The sequence below is a fragment of the Dama dama genome, chromosome 19 (assembly GCF_033118175.1).
Source record: "Dama dama isolate Ldn47 chromosome 19, ASM3311817v1, whole genome shotgun sequence".
Lineage (NCBI taxonomy): Eukaryota > Metazoa > Chordata > Mammalia > Artiodactyla > Cervidae > Dama > Dama dama.
The window spans coordinates 12321755-12342717 of NC_083699.1; the positions used below are offsets into that span (position 1 = coordinate 12321755).

A 20963-nucleotide genomic window follows, 5' to 3' on the forward strand; every position below is an offset into this window, starting at 1 on the left:
CAGAACTAGCACGTTCTTGCCATTCTAGTTATTTCATGATGCACAAAGTATCATGTTTCTACTGTGTCTGTTAAGTATGGCAGAGGTCACAGACTGTTTGGGGACTGAATCTGGTTCTGAGAAGTACTGTTTGTTCCACACACTATTTGTTTTTTAGGTGACTTAAAGTCTCAGGAAAAATCAAGAAATTTTATGACCCTAGGCTTGCATTTCTGCATAACGGCGAGTTTTTGCTGAGTTCCAGCGGCTTTGTTTAGCTGGGCCGTGGGCTCCACAGTTCTGCACACTCACTCTGTTCCCTCAAAGTGATGGGAGATGTTGTGAAATTGTTGTCATCATTATAAATGTTTGTGTTAATTCCTTGACTTGTATACGCAGTTTCCTTTATAACTGTTACAGAGATCATATTCAGTAGATATCAGTTTTATAACTTCATGAAACACACTTACATATCTTTTTATAGACATATGATATAAAATATCCTTTTTGTTTGTCAGCTCTTTCTTCTCTCATTTTCAATCAGTCCTTTCATGTTACCGATTAAATTTTCTCAAATCTAGTTTTCCCTGTCCAACCTTACTACCCCTGCACTAGCCCAGCCCTCATCATCTCTCACCTGAATTTCTTTAGTTGCTCCCTAACTGAACTCCTTGACTTCTGTTTTGTTCTTTTCAGTTCATCCTCAAACATATCGCTAGAATGATGTATCAGAGTGTAGATCTCATCTTATCACCCCACTGTTTCAAGTTCTCCAAAGTGTCTCCACCTTATATGCAGAAGTCAACAGATTTTTCGTTAAAGATCTAAGTAGTAAATATTTTAGACTTTGCTGGCCAGAAGTTTCCTACAACAAACAATTGACTCTGCTGCCGTTGAGTTGAGCACCAAAGCAACTACAGACAACACATAAACAAATGAGCGTGTCTGTGTTTCAGTAAAACTTGTTTACAAAATCAGGTTTAGACCATAGTTTACTCCCTCTTCCATGATATAAAAGGCTATCCCTGTCTTTCCTGACACACCTACCACTTTCCCATCATTTGTCTTATAGGTTATTCAGAAGCACCATTCAAATTCTTACACCTTTCTGAGCATAACATCTCCTTTCTATATCCAATTATGTAATTCTTTTCAGGCTGTTTTTCCACAAATTGCAAAACATTCAAATATATCTTGTAAAATATTAATTCTCAAATGATGGTATCGTATATAAACATGAAATTATTTAGTCAGTACTGACATGTTCAGAAACTTAATATAAAGTCTTTTTTCAGTTTTTAACAGATCTTTCATAAAAATCATAAACGTGATACAATCCATGTTATAGTTTGCATACCATCAATATATATTATCCGAAAATCTCAGAATAAGGTCACTAGTAGGAAAGTATTTTCAACATTATCATCTGTATTGAATCAAAATTCATTGAGAGAATAATTTTAAGAACATTAATGGGAACTGATAGCAGTAATTCACATGGTGTCTTCTCTTTATCACAATTACTCCTTTCAAATACTGTAAAGAAAGCAGGAAATAATTGGTTTTAGAATATGATATTTGCCTAAAGTATTGGACTTTAAGTTGCTATTTAAATAGGTCATTTTGCATGTTTCCATATGTAAAGAAATAACACAGCCTGAGAGTATGTTGTTAAATGTGTTGATTTTGCCTCATTATTAAATTGCCTTTCTTTTGCCTGTTGCTGACTGGTACAAGTTGGGTAGTAGATAAAACCTATTCCATTTAAAAAAAAAAAAGAAGAACTTCATTCTTCACACTTTTCATAATTAAAAGTGTGATTCAATTACTAGAGTGAGAAAGTAGATTGGTAGAGCTGCTGTGATGGAATTTTGTTAAGATGTGGGTTGATATTAATACTGATTATGGTAAAGTTTGCTAAATTTTCTGATACTCACATAATAATGCATTAATTTAAAGCTCTGTTAAAACTGACTTGTATATGTGTTTTATGCTTGATTTTTAGCCACCAGCTGAACAGGCCAAAGCAAGACTGCAATTGGTTCTAGAAGCTGCTGGTAAGTGTAAATAATTAATTTTATTTAAATGAAAAATGTGAAATAAATCCTAGCATCCTTACAGTTGGATCAAAGAGCAAACTACCCATTTTCATGTAGCCTTACAAATTTATGACATCTGTGTATGGCCATGTGTGCGTGCATACTTAGTCGCTTCAGTCGTGTCTGACTCTGCAGCCCTGAGGACTGTAGTCCACCAGGCTTCTCTGTCCTTGGGATTTTCCAGGCATGAATACTGGAGTGAGTTGCCATGTCCTCTTCAGGGGATCTTCCCGACCCAGGGATCAAACCTGTGTCTCCTGTGTCTTCTCAATTGCAAGCAGATTCTTTTACCGCAGTGCCACCAGGGAAGAACCATGTGTGGTCATATCTTACCTCAAATATATGTTGCTATACAGTGTTAAAATTTGCCAATGTTAAAAGCTCATTCTTTACATTCTTATTTATATTATGGGCTACAATTTTAGTTTTAATTTTGATGAAATCTAGTTTATTGATTTTTGTCTTTTATGGACTATTCTTTTAGTGGCATGTTTAAGAAAAACTTTATACTTTTACATTTTAGATTTGAGAATGTGATCTATTTTGATTTAATTGTTGTATAAAGTGTGAGATTTAGGTTTAATTCTAAAGGAAGTGAGATAAACACCATTTAATAATCCTCCAGTTCAGTTCAGTTCAGTTCAGTCGCTCAGATGTGTCTGACTCTTTGCAACCCCATGGACTGCAGCACATCAGGTTTCCCTGTCCATCACCAGCTCCCGGGGAGTGCTCAAACTCAGTCCATCGAGTCGGTGATGCCATCCAATCCTCTCATCCTCTGTCATCCCCTTCTCCTCTTGCCTTCGATCTTCCTAGCATCAGGATCTTTTCCAATGAGTCAGTTCTTCGCATCAAGTGGCTAAAGTATTGGAATTTTAGCTTCAGCACGAGTCCTTCCAATAAATATTCAGGACTGATTTCCTTTAGGATTGACTGGTTTGATCTGCTTGCAGTCCAAGGGACTCTCAAGAGTCTTCTCCAGCACCACAGTTCAAAAGCATCAATTCTTTGGCACTCAGCTCTTTTTATCATCCTACTCTCACATCCATACATGACTACTGGAAAAACCATAGCTTTGACTAGACAGACCTTTGTTGGCAAAGTAATGTCTCTTCTTTTTAATATGCTGTCTAGGTTGATCATAGCTTTTCTTTCAAGGAGGAAGCCTCTTTTAATTTCATGGCTGCAGTCACCATCTGCAGTGATTTTGGAGAACAAATGGTCAATACCGAAATCAGATTGATTATATTCTTTGCAGCCAAAGATGGAGAAACTCTATACAGTTAGCAAAAACAAGACCAGGAGCTGACTGTGGCTCAGATCATGAATTCCTTATTGCAAAATTCAGACTTAAATTGAAGAAAGTAGGGAAAACCACTAGACCATTCAGGTATGATTTAAATCAACTCCCTTATGATTATACAGTGGAAGTGACTAACAGATTCAAGGGATTAAATCTGATAGAGTCCCTGAAGAACTATGGACGGAGGTTTGTGACATTGTACAGGAGGCAGTGATCAAGGCCATCCCCAAGAAAAAGAAATGCAAAAAAAGCAAAATGTTTGTATGAGGAGGCCTTACAAATAGCTTAGAGAAGGGAAGCAAAAGGCAAAGGAGAAAAGGAAGGATATACCCATCTGAATGTAGAGTTCCAAAGAATAACAAGGAGAGATAAGAAAGCCTTCCTCAGTGACCAGTGCAAAGAAATAGAGGGAAAGGATAGAATAGGAAAGACTAGAGATTTCTTCAAGAAAATTAGAGATACCAAGGGAACATTTCATGCGAAGATGGGTACAATAAAGGATAGAAACGGTATGAACCTAACAAAAGCAGAAGATATGAAGAAGAGGTGGCAAGAATATACCGAAAAACTATACAAAAAAGATCTTCATGACCCAAATAACTACAGTGGTGTAATCACTCACCTAGAGCCAGATATCCTGGAAAGCCAAGTCAAGTGAGCCTTAGGAAGCATCACTACGAACAAAGCTAGTGGAGGTGATGGAATTCCAGTTGAGCTACTTCAAATCCTAAAAGATGATGCTGTGAAAGTGCTGCCCTCAATATACCAGCAAATTTGGTAAACTCAGCAGTGGCCACAGGACTGGAAGAGGTCAGTTTTCATTCCAATCCCAAAGAAAGGCAATGCCAAAGAATCTTCAAACTACCACACAGTTGCACTCATCTCACATGCAAGCCAAGTAATGCTCAAAATTCTCCAGGCGAGGCTTCAACAATATATGAACCGAGTACTTCCAGATGTTCAAGCTAGATTTAGAAAAGGCAGAGGAACCAGAGATCAAATTGCCAACATCCATTGGATCATCAGAAAAGCAAGAGAGTTCCAGAAAAACATCTACTTCTGCTTTATTGACTACACCAAAGCCTTTGACTGTGCAGGTCACAATAAACTGTGGAAAATTCTTAAAGAGATGGGAATACCAGACCACTTTACCTGCCTCCTGAGAAATCTGTGTGCACGTCAAGAAGCAACAGTAAGACCGGACATGGAACAGCAGACTGGTTCCAAACTGGGAAAGGAGTACGTCAAGGCTGTATAATGTCACCCTGCTTATTTAACTTATATGCAGAGTACATCATACAAAATGCCGGGCTGGATGAAGCACAAGCCAGGAGAAGTATCAATAACCTCAGATATGCAGACGACACCCCTCTTATGACAGAAGGCAAAGAGGAACTAAAGAGCCTCTTGATGAAAGTGAAAGGGGAGCGTGAAAAAGCTGACTTAAAACTCAGCATTCAAAAAACTAAAATCATGGTATCTGATCCTATCACTTCATGGCAAATGATGGGGAAATGATGGAAACAGTGACAGACTTTATTTTCTTGGGTTCTGAAATCCTCCAGTTACATTGGACTAGCTTATTGGACTAGTCTGGATACCATCTAATCTTAAAATCTCGTGTGTTTTAGTATCTCAGTTGCACAATAATTTGATTTTAGATTACTTTGATTTTACAATTCACAGATTCGTGTAGAAACTAAATACTTTACCTTTTTAAAGATAAAAAGATTCATGTTACCTTTTCCAAGTACTGATAGATTAATTTTTAGTCTTAATGTGCTCTTTAAAAAAATGTTACATTTAAATAATAAGTTGCTAAGATCAAGAATGAGGTTAAGTTAGAATAATATAACTAAAGTAGTATATATTTCTTTTTTTCATATTTCTTAAAATTTTTTACTTTTTATAGATCTATATAGAGTTCATAGTCTCCAAATGGAAATGAGAATTCTGTTTTAACATCAAAAGTAATTTCAGAATACCAAGATGATAGTAGTTATATTTTTATCATTCATTGAGAAAATACATATGTGCATATTAATTCAAAGATTTCTTTCATTAGCTCCTTGTATTCTCAGCCAAAGTGTCCACAGTCTAAGTAAAATTTCGAAACACCAGTATAAATGATGTACTAACTTCATAAATCACTAATTGAAGTAATTTACCATATAAAAATGAATATTTTGACTATGAGTTTCTATACCACTTCATATTACTTGCAAAATCACTTATTTTTATGTATTGATCTTACTCATTTTGTCTTTCACTATATAGAAAACATGATATATTACAATTTTGCTTACTATTTTTTTAAATACAAAGTTTTTTAAATGTTGACTCTCTAATATATATACTATAGGATAGAGCTAGTTAATATGATTCTCTATTACTTATATACTATATGTTTATTCTTTATTGGCATTTTGCTTTGAAGAAATATTTCCAGTTCTTAATTTGGATATGAAGAAACTCTCATTTTAAAGGAAAATATTTATGTTGTTTGGTCCAGAAAATACTTGTTTCTATTAACACAAGTGTATAGAATTTTATTTGATAGTTTTACACATTTTATTTATCTTTTAATATGACTTTGAAGCATATTATAAAACATCTGACAATACAAACCTCAGTATATAACTTGCTTATATCGGTCCCTACTTTCATCTCTCATTTTTTAATTTAACATTCTAAATTCTATTAAGGATAAAACGCGAGGTTCTATAATTTGACAAGCATTCAAAATATTATGACAGTTTTCAAATTAAAAAACTTACATTGGCTCCTATAGGCAAAGGACAGACCTTAGCTAGATGTACCACTATTAATCATTTTCTTCTTATTGAACATTTATGTTGTCTCTGCTTTGCCTCTTATCCATAACACTGTGATGTATATCCTATTACAAATTTTGTTTATCATATTTTAGATTATTTTCTTGGAACTGATTGCTATAGAAATGAGTATGAGGTTAGAGGCTGTTATTAATAATATTTAGAATGGCTTTTTATACATTTTTGCTAAATTGTTTTACAAAAGGATTATTCTACTTTTCATACTGCTTAAGAAACTATTTTACCAGATTTTGGTATTTAATGCCAGGTCCATGACTGTGTTGCTTTAAACATGAGAGAACATATTAATATACTTCTTTGAAAAACATCCATTGCTGTTATTAATGATAACTTGTGACCTTGGAGAGGGGAAGCAGATGGATGGATGGGAGAGCACTAAGTTAATATAGAACTTAACGTCAAAGTTCTAGATAACTGTTTCAGTGATGAATAAGATGTTCATTGAATTATTAAAAATCAATATATTAATAATGTAGGGGGGAATAAGAAATTGAGCTCAGTCTAGTAAGACTTGTGGAAAAGACTAGCCTAGTCCTAAGACTGAGATAGCTGGATAGCAAAGCCTGATAGCTCCCATTCTCTCTCATTGGAGTTTACTTGAATTCCCACGGAAAACACCCTCAACTTAGGGGCCTTAAAATTGGATATCAGGAAGAACTTGAGGCCATGTGCTAGATTCTTGAGCCAGGATTTATTTCAGCCTTATAGTTAACGTAATCTGATAGATAGGGTTCATATGTAGAAATCTTGCTAAGTCTTTTAGTCTAATTGTGGGTCTCAGAAGAAAGTTTAATGTGTAACCATTGCATTGTTATTGACTTATTAATGAACTGTAATAATAATCTTGGCTTGGAGTTGAAATATATTTAGACCATTTGGCAATAATTATTAATGGTCTGATTTTGAAAGACGTGTATGAGTAGATAGCATTCAGACTTCCCAGGTGGTTCAGTTGTAAAGAATCCACCTGCCGATGCAGGAAATAGAGGAGACATGGATTTAGTTCCTGGGTCAGGAAGAGCCCCTGGAGGAGACGATGACAACCCTCTCCAGTATTCTTGCCTGGGAAGTCCCTTGAACAGAGGAGCATGGTGGGCTACAGTCCATAGCATCACAGAGTGTGGACACTGAGCAACTGGCCACGAGATGAGCTTGAAAAGAACATTGAGTAAAATATAATCACAATAATCACAGGGGTGTCGTGTGTGTTGTACCAAACATAAATTTGAAGTCAGAGAGTTTATTGTAGTTGTTATGATCATATTTTGTATGTACTAAGCTGTTAACATTTTTATTCTTTGCAATGCTGAATCTTCAGATTTAGATAGACTCTTTTCTCATATTCATAGCTAAAATGCAATTGAAATTAAGTTTCATGTCTCTTGTTTAACTTTTAATTTGAAGGTGATGTGAAATTAAAGTTATATCTCAGGAGTTTTCTTTTTGTTTTGTTTTTTCAAATGCAGTAGGTCTCAAAAGCTTGTAAAGCTATATAAATCGGTAAGATTGAATCTTTAAATTATAACTTCAGCTAATGATTTATTCTGTGATACTGAGTAAATCCAATTAAAGATCCTCTTGGCCATGATTTCTTTCTTTTATTTTAAAAATTGTTTTACATTCTCTTGTTCATTAAGATTGATTCATTAAGATATCTTTCCCACTGCCAACTCCTTGGTCTAGACACCAATCTACCCAAAGGTTAATCATTACCTCCTAACTGGTCTCTTGCTTCAATTCTGTTGCTCTTTAGGGAGAGGTGAATAATGGAAGGGTTCCAGGCCTGTTTCTACTACTCACGCATTCTGTGACCTTGAGTAGTTTAATGTTTATTTAGCCAAAACAGGGTTTTTATTTAATGCAGTATGGCAGTTGTGCATATTTTCTAGTTCACTGTAGTTCTTACTTTTTAAAAATAATTTATTGAAAAGAATTTCACATCATATAAAATTAAACATAATTTGTTTAAATTTGCCAATTCAATGGCATTAAATACATTCATAAAGCTATATAACCTCCTAGTTTAAAAACATTTCCTAGGTAAAACATCTCACTTAATAGACAGTTTTTCTCTACTCTTATTACCCCCAGCTCCTGGCAATTGCCAATCTACCCTCTATCTCTATGGACTTATCTATTCTGAATATTTCATGTAAATGGAATCATACAGTGTATGACCTTGTATGTGTAGCCTCTTTTATTTAGCATAATGTTTTGGACTTCCCTGGTGGCTCAGAGAGTAAAGCGTCTGCCTGCAATATGGGAGGCCCCGGTTCAGTCCCTAGGTCGGGAAGATCCCCTGGAGAAGGAATAACAACCCACTCCAGTATTCTTGCCTGGAAAATCCCATGGACAAAGGAGCCTGGTAGGCTACAATCCATGGGGTCACAAAGAGTCAGACACGACTGAGCAACTTCACTTTCACTTTCACTCTGGAGGTATAGCCATGTTGTAGCATGTGTCAGTATTTTATTCCTTTCCATGGCTGAATGATAAACAAATGGTATCCCATTTGTTTATCCATTCATATATTGATGGACATTGGGGTTTTATTTTACCTTTTGGCTATTGTGAATAGTAAAGCATATGCATGTACTTGTCCAAGTATCCGTTTGGAATTTTGAGTGGTATACACCTAGGAGAGTGATTATGTGAGATCATTTGGTAATTCTTTGTCTAATGTTTGTAAATCCACCAAACTTTTCCATGGCCACTGAAAAGTTATATCCTCACCAGTAGTATAAAAGCCCCGCATTGTCTCAACTAGACCGTATAGCATATTTAAGTTACGTGTTTGAAAATGTTTTAGGTTTGAAAATTTCTCTATACCGTTATTTCCTAGTCTGTAAAGGGGGGAGAGGATAAATACCATATAGTTGTTGTAAAGATAACTATTATAAGTGAAGTACCTAGCCCAGAGTCTGGTAAGTGGTTACCAGCAGAAAATTTTTACTTCTGTATCACTTTTGTGAGTGCCATTGCTAGGTGATCCTTCTTCATCTACCACTTGGTCATGCTGCTCCTTTGCTCAGAATTATTCATTGGCTCTAGTTGCTTATAAGATCAATTTTACACTTCCTGTTTAAGGTCCCAAGGTTCTGTATGGTGGATTCACAGACTTTTCAAACCTTTTTTATTAGAATTCATTTTTGTACTTCTTCTCATTATTCTTCAAGTTACTCATGTTCTTTTTTTCTACCTGGAAATTTTTGCTTGTGATTTTACCTCCTCTAGAAATCTCTTTCTTCTTCCTCTTTCCGTTTCTAAGCACTTCAGTATTCATCTCAAATAACATTTCCACATGACTTCCCAGACCATTTCAGCACTTAATCTTTCTGTTCTCCTTTGAATTCTTTTTCTCTTTATCTGTGCACACCATTCATATTGATATTTACTCACATACTGCTGATACTAATATTTGTTTCATGAGTATTGGACTTATTTTCCCAATGAAATAAAACATTTGAAGGTCAGAAACTACATCTAAAACTTCTGAATCTTTCCCAGGAGTTCTAACAATGCCTATAGTGAGTGGTACTATACCAAATAGAATTCCAGCTATTAATCTTTGATGTATTAGTCATTGTGAAATAACGTTCTGAACAACTGCAAATTAAGCCTTTGGATGCTTGTGTGCTCATTTAAACCATTGTTTGGTGAATTTTAAATAAATATATTAAGAAGTTCCCTGGTTTCAAAAGTAGAAGATATATGGCAATAATCTAACTTTTTAATCTTAAACTCTAAGGTAGTACATGACAGAAGAGATAATGAAACATGATTATCCCACATAATCATGTGGAGGAAGAAGGAAGATAATGAGTTCACCTAAAGATTTGTCTCAGTCTCTTTTACGGTCACTGTTTGCATTCTTAGCACCATTCCAAACATTATTTCATTTTTCACAAAAACATAACATCATCTAATGCCAGGTATGCCCATAGGTCTGAAGGAGAATTTAGATGAGAGACTTTTCCAAAACAGAAATATTTTCATCACTGAAAAAAATGACACCTTTCACAACATTAGTTTTAAGATATAAATTTCTCTAAAAATCTCCTTAATATTTTACTTTTAATAGAATTATTGACATTGCAACCTTTAAAATTATATCTATAATTTTATAAGAGAAATGGAAATTAACGCATGTATGGTAAATTGCCTTTATCATAAAATTTCTGTGTAATATTTTTTTTTCTGAATAATATCTTCAACCCTTTTATTGTGCTTTATAGTTTTCAAAGCACTTTTGTAAGTGTTTCATCATTTGACTCACATCACTGCGTGGAGAGCTAATTAACTCCATTTTGCAAATATCCTGAAAGCTTAAATGACTTGTAGAAGATCACATAGCTAATAGGTGAGTAAACCAGGACTGAAATCCCTTGATTTCTGACTCCTTAGCTATTTTTGTCCATAGATTAAATCCCTGCGTTATGTTGAGCAGAAAGAAGGGTAATAGAAAAATTACCAAATACATTATCTTATTTTGTTAGACACAATGCTATAATTACCTCTTAATAAAATATTTTCAGTCCTCAAGCAAGCCTTTGATTCTGAAATGAGTTGTTTTTTAATTGATAATGCAAAACAATTGAAGTTTTAGTCACAATAAAAGTTCTTCTCCTTAATAGGGTGCTTATAGTAACTATAGGGCTTCCCAGGTGGTCCTAGTAGTAAAGACCCACCTGCCAATGCAGGAGACGTAAGAGACATGGATTCAACCCCTGGGTCAGGAACATCCCCTGGAGGAGGGCACGGCAACCCTCTCCAGTATTCTTACCTGGAGAACCCCGTAAACAGAGGAGCCTGGCAGACTACACTCCCTAGGGTTGCAAAAAGTTAGACATTACTGAAGCGACTTAGCATGCATGCATGCATAGTAGCTATATTTCTGATACCTTTGAAAAACTGAGGGCAATGTTCTATGATTACCAATGTGTTAGTCTTCACCCTAACTATGGACATGCTTTTCAGTGACCCTTGTGACAGAAGCTAGTTAGGTATTATAAAACACAGAAGAGTTACACACATACGAACACTGTATTGAGGAAAGTTGTTTTTGGGAATAAGCCGTAAGCGCCTCACTTCATCCCAGTTCTTCTGTGTGTTAACTTTGAATTTTCTTCTCTTGGTTATCCATTACATACCTGGAAGCCAAGTCCTAACCCTTTCTCTTCATAACCATGTAATCTCGGAAGTCCCAATACTTTTCTGAAGTCCAGTCTGGATTTAAATATTTGTAGTTTAGAGGATTACAAACAAGATTGCCATGATAATGTTGTACTGTTTCTGCCAAGCATAAAAAGTCATTCTGCCACCCTGATTTAAAGTTAACAGAGGTTTTGCTCCGTAGGATTCTGACCACTGATCTCTGGCTCCAAGAAATAGATGGATTTATAGTGAGAAAGGCTTTCACATATAGCAAACCTAAAAATCAGAGCAAGTGATTTAAAAGTTAACTGCTTTGTTGTGTAAATAGTTTTCATACTTTTCTCCCCTTGTAGGCTTCTGCTTGGTAGTCTAGATTCATATCCAGCTTCATTCACCAGCTTACTTTGTGAGCTTGACCAAATCACTTCCCCTTTGCTCTTCTTTAGTTTTCTCATCTATGAAATGGAGATATTAATGATACATAACTAATGGGGTTGTTATGGACTTTGAGTATGTTAACATTTGTAAAACACTTAGGACAGTGCCTGTATGTAGTAATCATTCAGTAAATGTTAGCAATTACATGAAAGGCAGTATAGAATGATGGTCACGTTCTCAAGTCAAATGGCCTGTGTCCTATTCCCAGATCCATTATTTACTGATAAAACCATGGGAAAATTGTTAAAGCTTGCTGAACCTCAGTTTTTTCATTTAAGAAATGGGAATAAGAATATGTACCTTTAGAGTTTTATGAAAACTAAAGAAATTAATATAATAAAGTGTTTAGAACAGTTAACATATCACTGAACATTCTATAAACATTAGCCAGAAGGAGTGGGAGTAGTTTTTTTATGGCATCACCAGAATGGCATTATGAGATAATTAAAGAAGAGATATTGAACCAAGCATTCTCCTTGTACCAGCATACATATACAGTTAGAAGAAGTTATCAAGAATTCATGTGCATTTTAAAAGAAACAAATGTATAAAACCTTAAATAGTTTTATTGGCTGGGCATTGATTAAAATCTTTTTTTCATCAAATTAGTTTCTGCAAAATCACACTTCTTGAGAAATTCTACGTAAAATTTAATAGCTTTAATGCCAAATCAAGTTGATAATGTTAACTTCCAGTTTCCAATAATGAGCATGATTTTGAATTTTGTGTTAATTCAAAATGATACTAGTTGGAGAAGGAAATGGCAACCCACTCCAGTACTCTTGCCTGGAAAATCCCATGGACAGAGGAGCATGGTAGGCTCCTACAGTCCATGGGGTCGCAAAGAGTCAGACACGGCTGATCGACGTCACTCACTCACTTGTGTAGTAAGAAGTAACATTGCTTTCTGTTTTCTGTTGTTTTGATGGTTTATTTTTATTTTGCCCTTTGTACTCTTTTTGAATTTTTATATTTGCTTTAGAGAGTTAATATCACTTTAAGTAGGTAGTAATAATGAGTGATATCAATAAGAAATATTAAAGGGAAGAAATAATGGAAATTTAAAGCATAACTATCAATAAAATATCTAAAAAAAAAAAACAAAATGATACTAGTGCTTCCTAAAAGAATTATTAAGTAAATTGCTTTTAAAAAATATATTATTTGTTTTAGCATCAATTACACATTTATATTTGTGTATTTATCCCTAATAATATTTAATAAGAAGAAAGCTATCAGTTAGAGTCTAACAATATCACAGCAACTTGCCATGTTTGAGCAGATGTTAAGCAGACAGTAGTTGAATGTTAATTTTGAGTGAGTGGTATGTTTAAGCCGAGCTGAAGTATGTTGCATGTGGGCTTTCTAGACTCGAGTACAATGCTGGGTCTCTGAGGAGAATTTTAAAGCTAAAACTCTTTCTTTTGGGTTCTCTATATGGACTCTCTCAAGTCAGTATAAAGCAGATCATCCCTAGGCTAAAGCCCTTCAGCTTTTGTTATTGGGCTCTGTAGACCTGTAATTAGGCCTCCTGGCAGGCCTTGCAGGCCAGTTAATGGTCATATGGAGTTTCTGTGAGGCAGGCTGGCTTTGTATAAATCCCGGGTAGGAATATGTTTATGGGTCACTTCCTACCAGGACCGTGCTTTGTCCTTATGCCCTGCGGGCTGACAGGGAGCAGATTCCCTTGACCATGGACTGTTCAGTTTGCAACTCAAAATCTACTCCACTAATCCCCAGTGTAAACAGAGGATTTAGAAGGGCTTCTGTCACTTACAGTTGCCAATTCACTTGGGTGTCTGTGAATTTATTTTTCCCCAGACTTCATTATTGAAAGACTGACAAATGTATAACATTTGGATGTTTGCTTGTATATCAAGTATGCAGTTTCTTTTTCAATGGTTTTAGAATCCTGGTAAATAATCTACCTAACACAGAATTATCTGTGAGTTTTTTTTTTTAATTAAGCACCCTTTAATATTTTATTTAAGTCATTAAAAATTTGAAATGTTAACCAACCTTTTCCTATAAGGGAAATTATAGGTCTGTTTTTATAAGAGTAAATAACATTATATAAAAAAAAAATTCCCAAAAAGTCATTAATAGATTTCAGATAAGTCAAAGAAATAATTAATTTAAAACTTCTATACTATACATTTTAGGTTAAGTAAAAATTCCATTTTAGTTCCACTTAAATTCTATTTGTATCTGAGAGCTTTGAAAAGAGGAATATCAGATCAGTATATAAAATGCTCAATAAATATGTATTTCATGAAGTATTTAAAGAAGAATGCCATTTATTGAGCATCTACTATGTGGAAAGCATGTTTATTCATTTTTATGTATTATAAATATTTTTAATAATTGATCCATGTTTCCTAGCCTAGCAAAATATTTGGATTTTAAGAAAGTCATGATTGAGATTTCTTTTGTTTTCCATTTTATTTAATCTTTTACTTCATTGTTTGTTTTTTTCTTTTTCTTGAATTAAGATTTGGTTCTAAAATACGAAATTTCTGAGTGTGATTTGCAAAGAACTTTCGCCTGTCTTCCTGTAAGCAAATTTTCTTTTCAGGGAAATCAAATGATGGATACTTTCCCAGGTCTCAACTAGTAAATCAGTGCTCAGTATTTTGCATTTTGTGATGTAAAAATGGTTCATGACAGATGTGGCTGAAAAGACCACATACGTAGACTGTATGATTTTAGTCTGGTGGAACTAATAGGATCACTCATTACATTTTAGACCCTGGGGTTTCTTTTTTCTCTCATTAAAAAAAAAAAAAACCTGTTTAAATAAAAGAGTGGTCCCTTTTGTGTGTGAGTACAGCATCTTCCCCTAAATTTATGAAGAGTTGATGATAACAAACCCTCTTCCAAAAAAGCTTTTAATATTTATTTAATGTTAACTTATTTTTAGTTGTTCTATCATCCCATAAAAATTAAGATTTTGTTCAATTTTTATAAAGAATTTCTTTTAATTTTATATAGCAAAACTAGAAAATACATTCCTTAGAGAATCTAAGATCTGTGAATTAAATAGTCATATATTAGAAATACATTTTGCAAATATTATAAATAAATTTTAAAAGTATGGAAATAGTGACAATGAAAAGGCATTACAAGGTAGAAATTCTTGGTGTTCACGTACAACTAGGAGAATCATAGCACAAAATATATTTATTGAAGTAGAAATGTATTTGTGATCTATTTTGGAATTCAAAAAATGGAGATTCCTGAACAGTATGAAGGCTCTGATCTTGTTTTAATTTTGACCAAAAGTTCATGATTATATCAAAAAACACTTTGTTGATTTACATCAAAATGCTTATAGTGATTATTGTTTCTAGTGGTGAGATTAAGGTGTTTTTTTTTTAATTGGCTTGTCTTTATTTTATAATTGTAGCTGTGAAGAAAACCTAAAGAGATGTAGAAAAGGTTTAATTTAAACACCATAAAATTCCCCCCACCGTTTAGTATGAAATTTGATAACTTGTGCCAAATGTGTAGCGTTGTGTGACTACCATCAAAGTTTTTAATAAAGGACATTCATATTACTCCAAAAAATTGCTTTTCGCCCTTGTAGTCAATTCTCTCTTCTCTTCTCGGACTTTAGCAACCACTAATCTTCTTTATGTCACTATGATTTTGTTATTTTCAAAATTCCATATAAGTGGAATCATACAGTATGTAGACTTTTGTGTCACTAGTCTTTCACTTGGCATGATGCTTTTTAGATTTGTACATATTTTTGTAAGCATCAGTTCTTTTTATTGCTGAGTAGTATTCCATTGTATGTCTGTATCAGTTTGCTTTTTCATTTAGTACTTGGTGGACAGGGAGCTTGTTTGCAGTTTGTTTTTGTGAGTACAACTCACAAAATAAGAATATAAGTCTGTGTGAACACATAGTTTCATTTCTCTTGAGTAAATACTTAGAGTGGAATTCCTTGATTGATAATAAATATATGTCTAACTTTAAACCCAAACTGTTTTCCAAAGTGAGTGTACAATTCTTTGATTCCACAGCAGTGTGAAAGTCCCATTTGTTCCCCATCCTTAACATCACTTGATGGTGGTGTTTTTTGTTTTTTCTGTTTAATTTCAGCTATTTAATTAAATTTGTTGTGTTTCCTTGACTTTAGTGTGCTTTCCTATGGTGAATAATGAGATTGGGCATCTTTTGTGAAATCATTTGTCATTTGTGTACTTTTGTAAAGTATCTGCTTTTATCTCTTGCCCGTTTTTAAAAGGAATTGCTTGTATTATTGGCTTGTAGAGTTATTTATATGTTCTGAATACAAACCAGATATGGAGTTTGTCAGTATTTTCTCATTGTCTATATCTTGGCTGTTTTCTTTTTTAAATTAATTAATTAGTTAATTTAATTAAATCCTGCATGTCGTGTGGGATCTTAGTTCCCCAGCCGAGGACTGAACCCAGTCCCTTGGCAGTGAGAGCATGGGGCCCTAACAATTGGACTGCCAGGGAACTCCTTTGGCTGTTTTCTAAAAATGTGTTGCTGTTGTTTTTTAATTAATTATTTACATACAGTGTAATACACCCTGTTAAGGGACAGTTCTTTGATTTTTGACAAACGGAAACAACTGTGTTACAACACCTAGAATCAAGATGTAAAACAATTCTATCATCTCTTATAATATCCCCACTTCCCTTTGTTATGAACTCTTCCTTACCACTAATGTGTTGAAGTTCAGTTTATCTGTTTTGTTCTTTTATGTAGTGTGTTTTTAATGTCATATCTAAGAAATTTTTGCCTACCAAAGAACACAAAGTTTTATTTGCTTTTATTAATATGTTCTAGAATTTTCATAGTTCAGATTTTACATTTACATCTATAATCCATTTTAAATTAATTTTTGTATAAAGTGTGGGTTGAGTTTCTTTTCTTTGCATGTGGATATCTAATGGTCTCGGTATCATTTGCTATTAAGATAGTTTCCCTCAACTGAATTATCTTCGTACCTTTGTAAAATATGACTTGACCACATATAACTAGGTCTGTTTTGGGTTTGGGCTAGGGTTAGGTTTTATTCTATTCCATTGATCTGTATGTCCATCCATTTTTTGACAATACCACATTTCCATGATTACTGTAACTCTTTGTTAACTCTTGAAATATGGACTTTACAAATCACTTTGGAGAAAATGGACATATTAACAGTATTGAATCTTCCACCCATGAACATTTTACAGCTCTCTGCCTCCAGTTCTTCTTTGATTTCTTTCACTAGTTTTGTAGTTTTTGGCATGTAGATCTTGCATGTATTTTGTTAGACTTATTCCTAAGTGTTTTATGTTTTGGGGTGCCTTTGTGAACGTTAGATTTTTTGTTTCAATTTCAATTTCCAGTTGTTCATTGATAGTATATAAAATACAATTCCATTTTGAATAATAAATTTATGTCCTATAGTTTTGTTAAACTCAGTGGATTTTCTTATATATGATTCTTTGAAATTTTCTACATAGTTAATCATATCATCTATGACGAAGGCAAGCTTTTTATTTTTCTTTCAAATCCGAGTGCCTTTCTTTCTTATTCTTACTTTATTACTTTAGCTGGGACCTCCAGCCACAATTTTGAATAGAAGTGGTGAGACTGGCTATCCTTCACGTGTTCCTGATCTTAGGTAGAGGGTATTTGGTCTTTTACCACTAAGCAGGATGTAAACTCTAGAGTAGATGCCCTTTTCGGATTGAAGGATTATTCTTCTATCCCTCGTTTGCTTTGAGTTTTTATCAGGAATGAATGTTTAATTTTGTCAAATACCTTTTTGGCATTTATTGAGATGATCATATGTATTTTCTTTCTTAGTAGTGATAATTTGAATTCCATTGGTTGATTTCAGATGTTAAACCAATCTTATTTAGTTTCCTGGGATAAATACCACTTGAACATGGTGGTGGTGTTGCTGTTGTTGTTCAGTCACAGAGTTGTGTCTGACTCTTTGCGACCCTGTGAGCTGACTGTAGCACGCCAGGTTCCCTGTCCTTCATATCTCCCAGAGTTTGCTCAAAGTCATATCCATTGAGTTGGTAATGCCATCCAACCACCTCATCCTTTGTCTCCCTCTTCTCCTTTTTGCTTCAGTCTTTCCCAACATCAGGGTCTTTTCCAGTGAGTTGGCTCTTCGCATCAGGTGGCCAAAGTATTGGAGCTTCAGCTTCAGCATCAGTCCTTCCAATGAATATTCAGGGTTGATTTCCTTTAGGATTGACTAGTTTGCTCTCCTTGCTATCCAAGGGCCTCTCAAGAGTCTTCTCCAGCACCACAGTTTGAAAGCATCAGTTCTTGGGTGCTCAGCCTTCTTTATGGTTCAAATCTCACATCCGTGTGTGACTACTGGAAAAACCATGGCTTTGACTATGTGGACCCTTGTCAGCAAAGTGATTCTGTTTATATACTGTTGTTACTAGATTTTTTGGAAATTTTGTTTTATATATATTAACAGCAATTATAAATACTTTATTAGAATTATTTACACACATGATTCCATCTATTAAGTGATAAGCCCCTCTAGGTAAGGGCTAACAACTTTGTATTTCCTAGTAGTTAGCAAAATACCCTGCTATTAGAAGCCTTTGTTTATTAATAGGTGGTTGGATGAATGAATGATGTCACTGGTAGCATTTGTAAATGTGCATTTATATACCATTGAAGTTAAATCTTACGCTTGGAGTTAAAAATAAGTTTAGATTCTTTTTCTTCCTGAAAATGGTGAATATGTGGGTAAATAGTAATTTCTCCAACATTTTTCAATAGTACTTTGCTCATTGTTCACCATTATTCTGAGAATAATAATGAAAGATATTACTAACACTTTATGACTACCATGTTCCTATGAGAAAACACTGAAGCAGCATAATTATATGCACATTGATAATACTGTTTTATTCCTTGTGAATATAGGGGGAATAGGTTAGTTATCCCAGCACTCAAGTGGATTGGGTGTTTTACTCTTTGGTTGTGAATGAATGGAGATACATTTTATCTGTACACCTCATTTCAATTGCTCCTGTTTATATGTGATGTAATTTACAAAATATCCTAAACCAGGGAAGTTGACTTTTCATATGGAGCTATCATTTAACTTAGAATTTGTAGATGGGTAGACTTATACATGTAGAGAGGTAGAGTGTGACAAAAAGATAAATGAAAGGAGAGGAGAGAAAACCTAGGATGTCCCTCTGTGTTTGCTCCCCCACTCCCCATCCCTCAGTCAGAAAGGAAAGCTCATCTCCAGATATCTGGACCTATAGTTTTTAACCAAGTATACCAAATTTTCCCCTATAGCAAATCCTGATATAGAAAGGAGTAATCAGACTTTTGGGGGAAATTTATACCATGCAGAATCTCCAGGCTAGTGTTGGGGGGGAAGAAAGCTTTCCTCTCCCCTTCTAGGTTCTCCTGTCTGCTTAAATTGGTATGAGACAGATTTATTATCGATACACATGTTCTCTCATGTACATACGAGAACACAGGGCTGGTGCACTGGGATGACCCTGAGGGATGGGATGGGGAGGGAGGTGGGAGGGGTGTTCAAGATGGGGAACACGTGTACACCCATGGCTGATTCATGTCAGTGTTTGGCAAAAACCATGACAACATTGTAAAGTAATTAGCCTCCAATTAAAATAAATAAATTAACAAACAAACAAACAGAAATGAGAACACACGAGAAGGTCATAAACCCCCACGTATACAAAAAGTTCATAAGCAGGAAGGTAAAAGACATGTGTGCCATCCTGAGCTAAGGAACAGGCTAGGGACTTGAGGCTTCCAAGGACAATAGGGTCATTCACAAGACAGTATGAAAAGGAAATAATTCATATGTTTTGAAATGTTTGCCCTGCCATATAGATGGCTTCACTTTTAGATAGAATTATCTCCCATAGCAACTCTCTTCTGGGTAAAATCCTCTTTTAATATCTTCTAGGTATTTAACAGAGAGGTAGTAGTTTCCCTCGAACCTGCAGGGTCTTCATTGCCTTTAGCTCAAACCACACACACACACACACACACACACACTCTAGGTATTTAACAGAGAGGCAGTAGTTTCCCTCGAACCTGCAGGGTCTTCATTGCCTTTAGCTCAAACCACACACACACACACACACACACACACACACACACTTAGTTGCTCAGTCATATCTAACTCTTTGCAACCCTATGGAGTGTAACCTTCCAGGCTCCTCTGTCCATGGTATTCTCCAGGCAAGAATACTGAAGTGGGTTGTCATGCCCTCCTCCAGGGAATCTTCCTGACCCAGGGATTAAACTCACATCTCCTGTGGCTCCTGCATTGCAGGCAGATTCTTTACTGCTAAGCCATCAGGGAAACCAGTAATGTATATATGTCAATCCCAATCTCCCAATTCATTCCTCCTCCCCATTCCCTGGTAGCCATAAATTTGTTTCCTATATTTGTGACTCTACTTCTGTTTCATTTAAGTCCATTTGTACACCTTGTTTTTAGACCCCACATGTAAGGGATATCATATGGTATTTGTTTTTCTGTGTCTAACTTATTTCACTCAGTATGACAATATCTAGGTCCATCCATGTTGCCACAAGTTGCATGATCCTGTTCGTCTTTATTGCTGAGTAATATTCCATTGTATATATGTACCACATCTTATTTATCCATTCCTTAGTTGACAGACAGTTAGGTTGCTTCTGTGTCATCACTATTATAAGTAGTGTTAAAATAAACATTAGGGTACACATATTTTTTTGAATTATGGTTTTTTTCAAGTACATGTCCAGAAATGGGATTGTTGGATCATATGGTAGTTCACATGGCCCACAACCTGGTCTAACTCAATGAAACTATGAGCCATGCCATGTAGGGCCACCCAAGACGGACAGGTCATGGTGGAGAGTTCTGACAAAATGAGGTCCACTGGAGAAGGGAATGGCAAACCACTTCTGTATTCTTGCCTTGAGAACCCCATGAACAGTATGAAAAGGCAAAAAGATAGAACACTGAAAGATGAACTCCACAGGTCGGTAGGTATCCAATATGCTACTGGAGATCAGTGGAGAAATAACTCCAGAAAGAATGAAGAGACAGAGCCAAAGCAAAAACAGCACCCAGTTGTGCATGTGACTGGT

The 20963-nt window shown here is 35.0% G+C and overlaps 1 protein-coding gene across 5 annotated transcripts in view; it reads left to right on the forward strand.

Annotated features, from left to right (window-relative positions):
- Positions 1-20963, forward strand: part of RSRC1 (arginine and serine rich coiled-coil 1) — a 402069-nt gene that overhangs the window by 219821 nt on the left and 161285 nt on the right. For all 5 annotated transcript variants that reach the window (XM_061168207.1, XM_061168208.1, XM_061168209.1 and 2 more), the window contains one exon: positions 1985-2036. In XM_061168207.1, coding sequence (XP_061024190.1) covers positions 1985-2036 — 52 coding nt within the window. The remainder of the gene's footprint in view (positions 1-1984; positions 2037-20963) is intronic.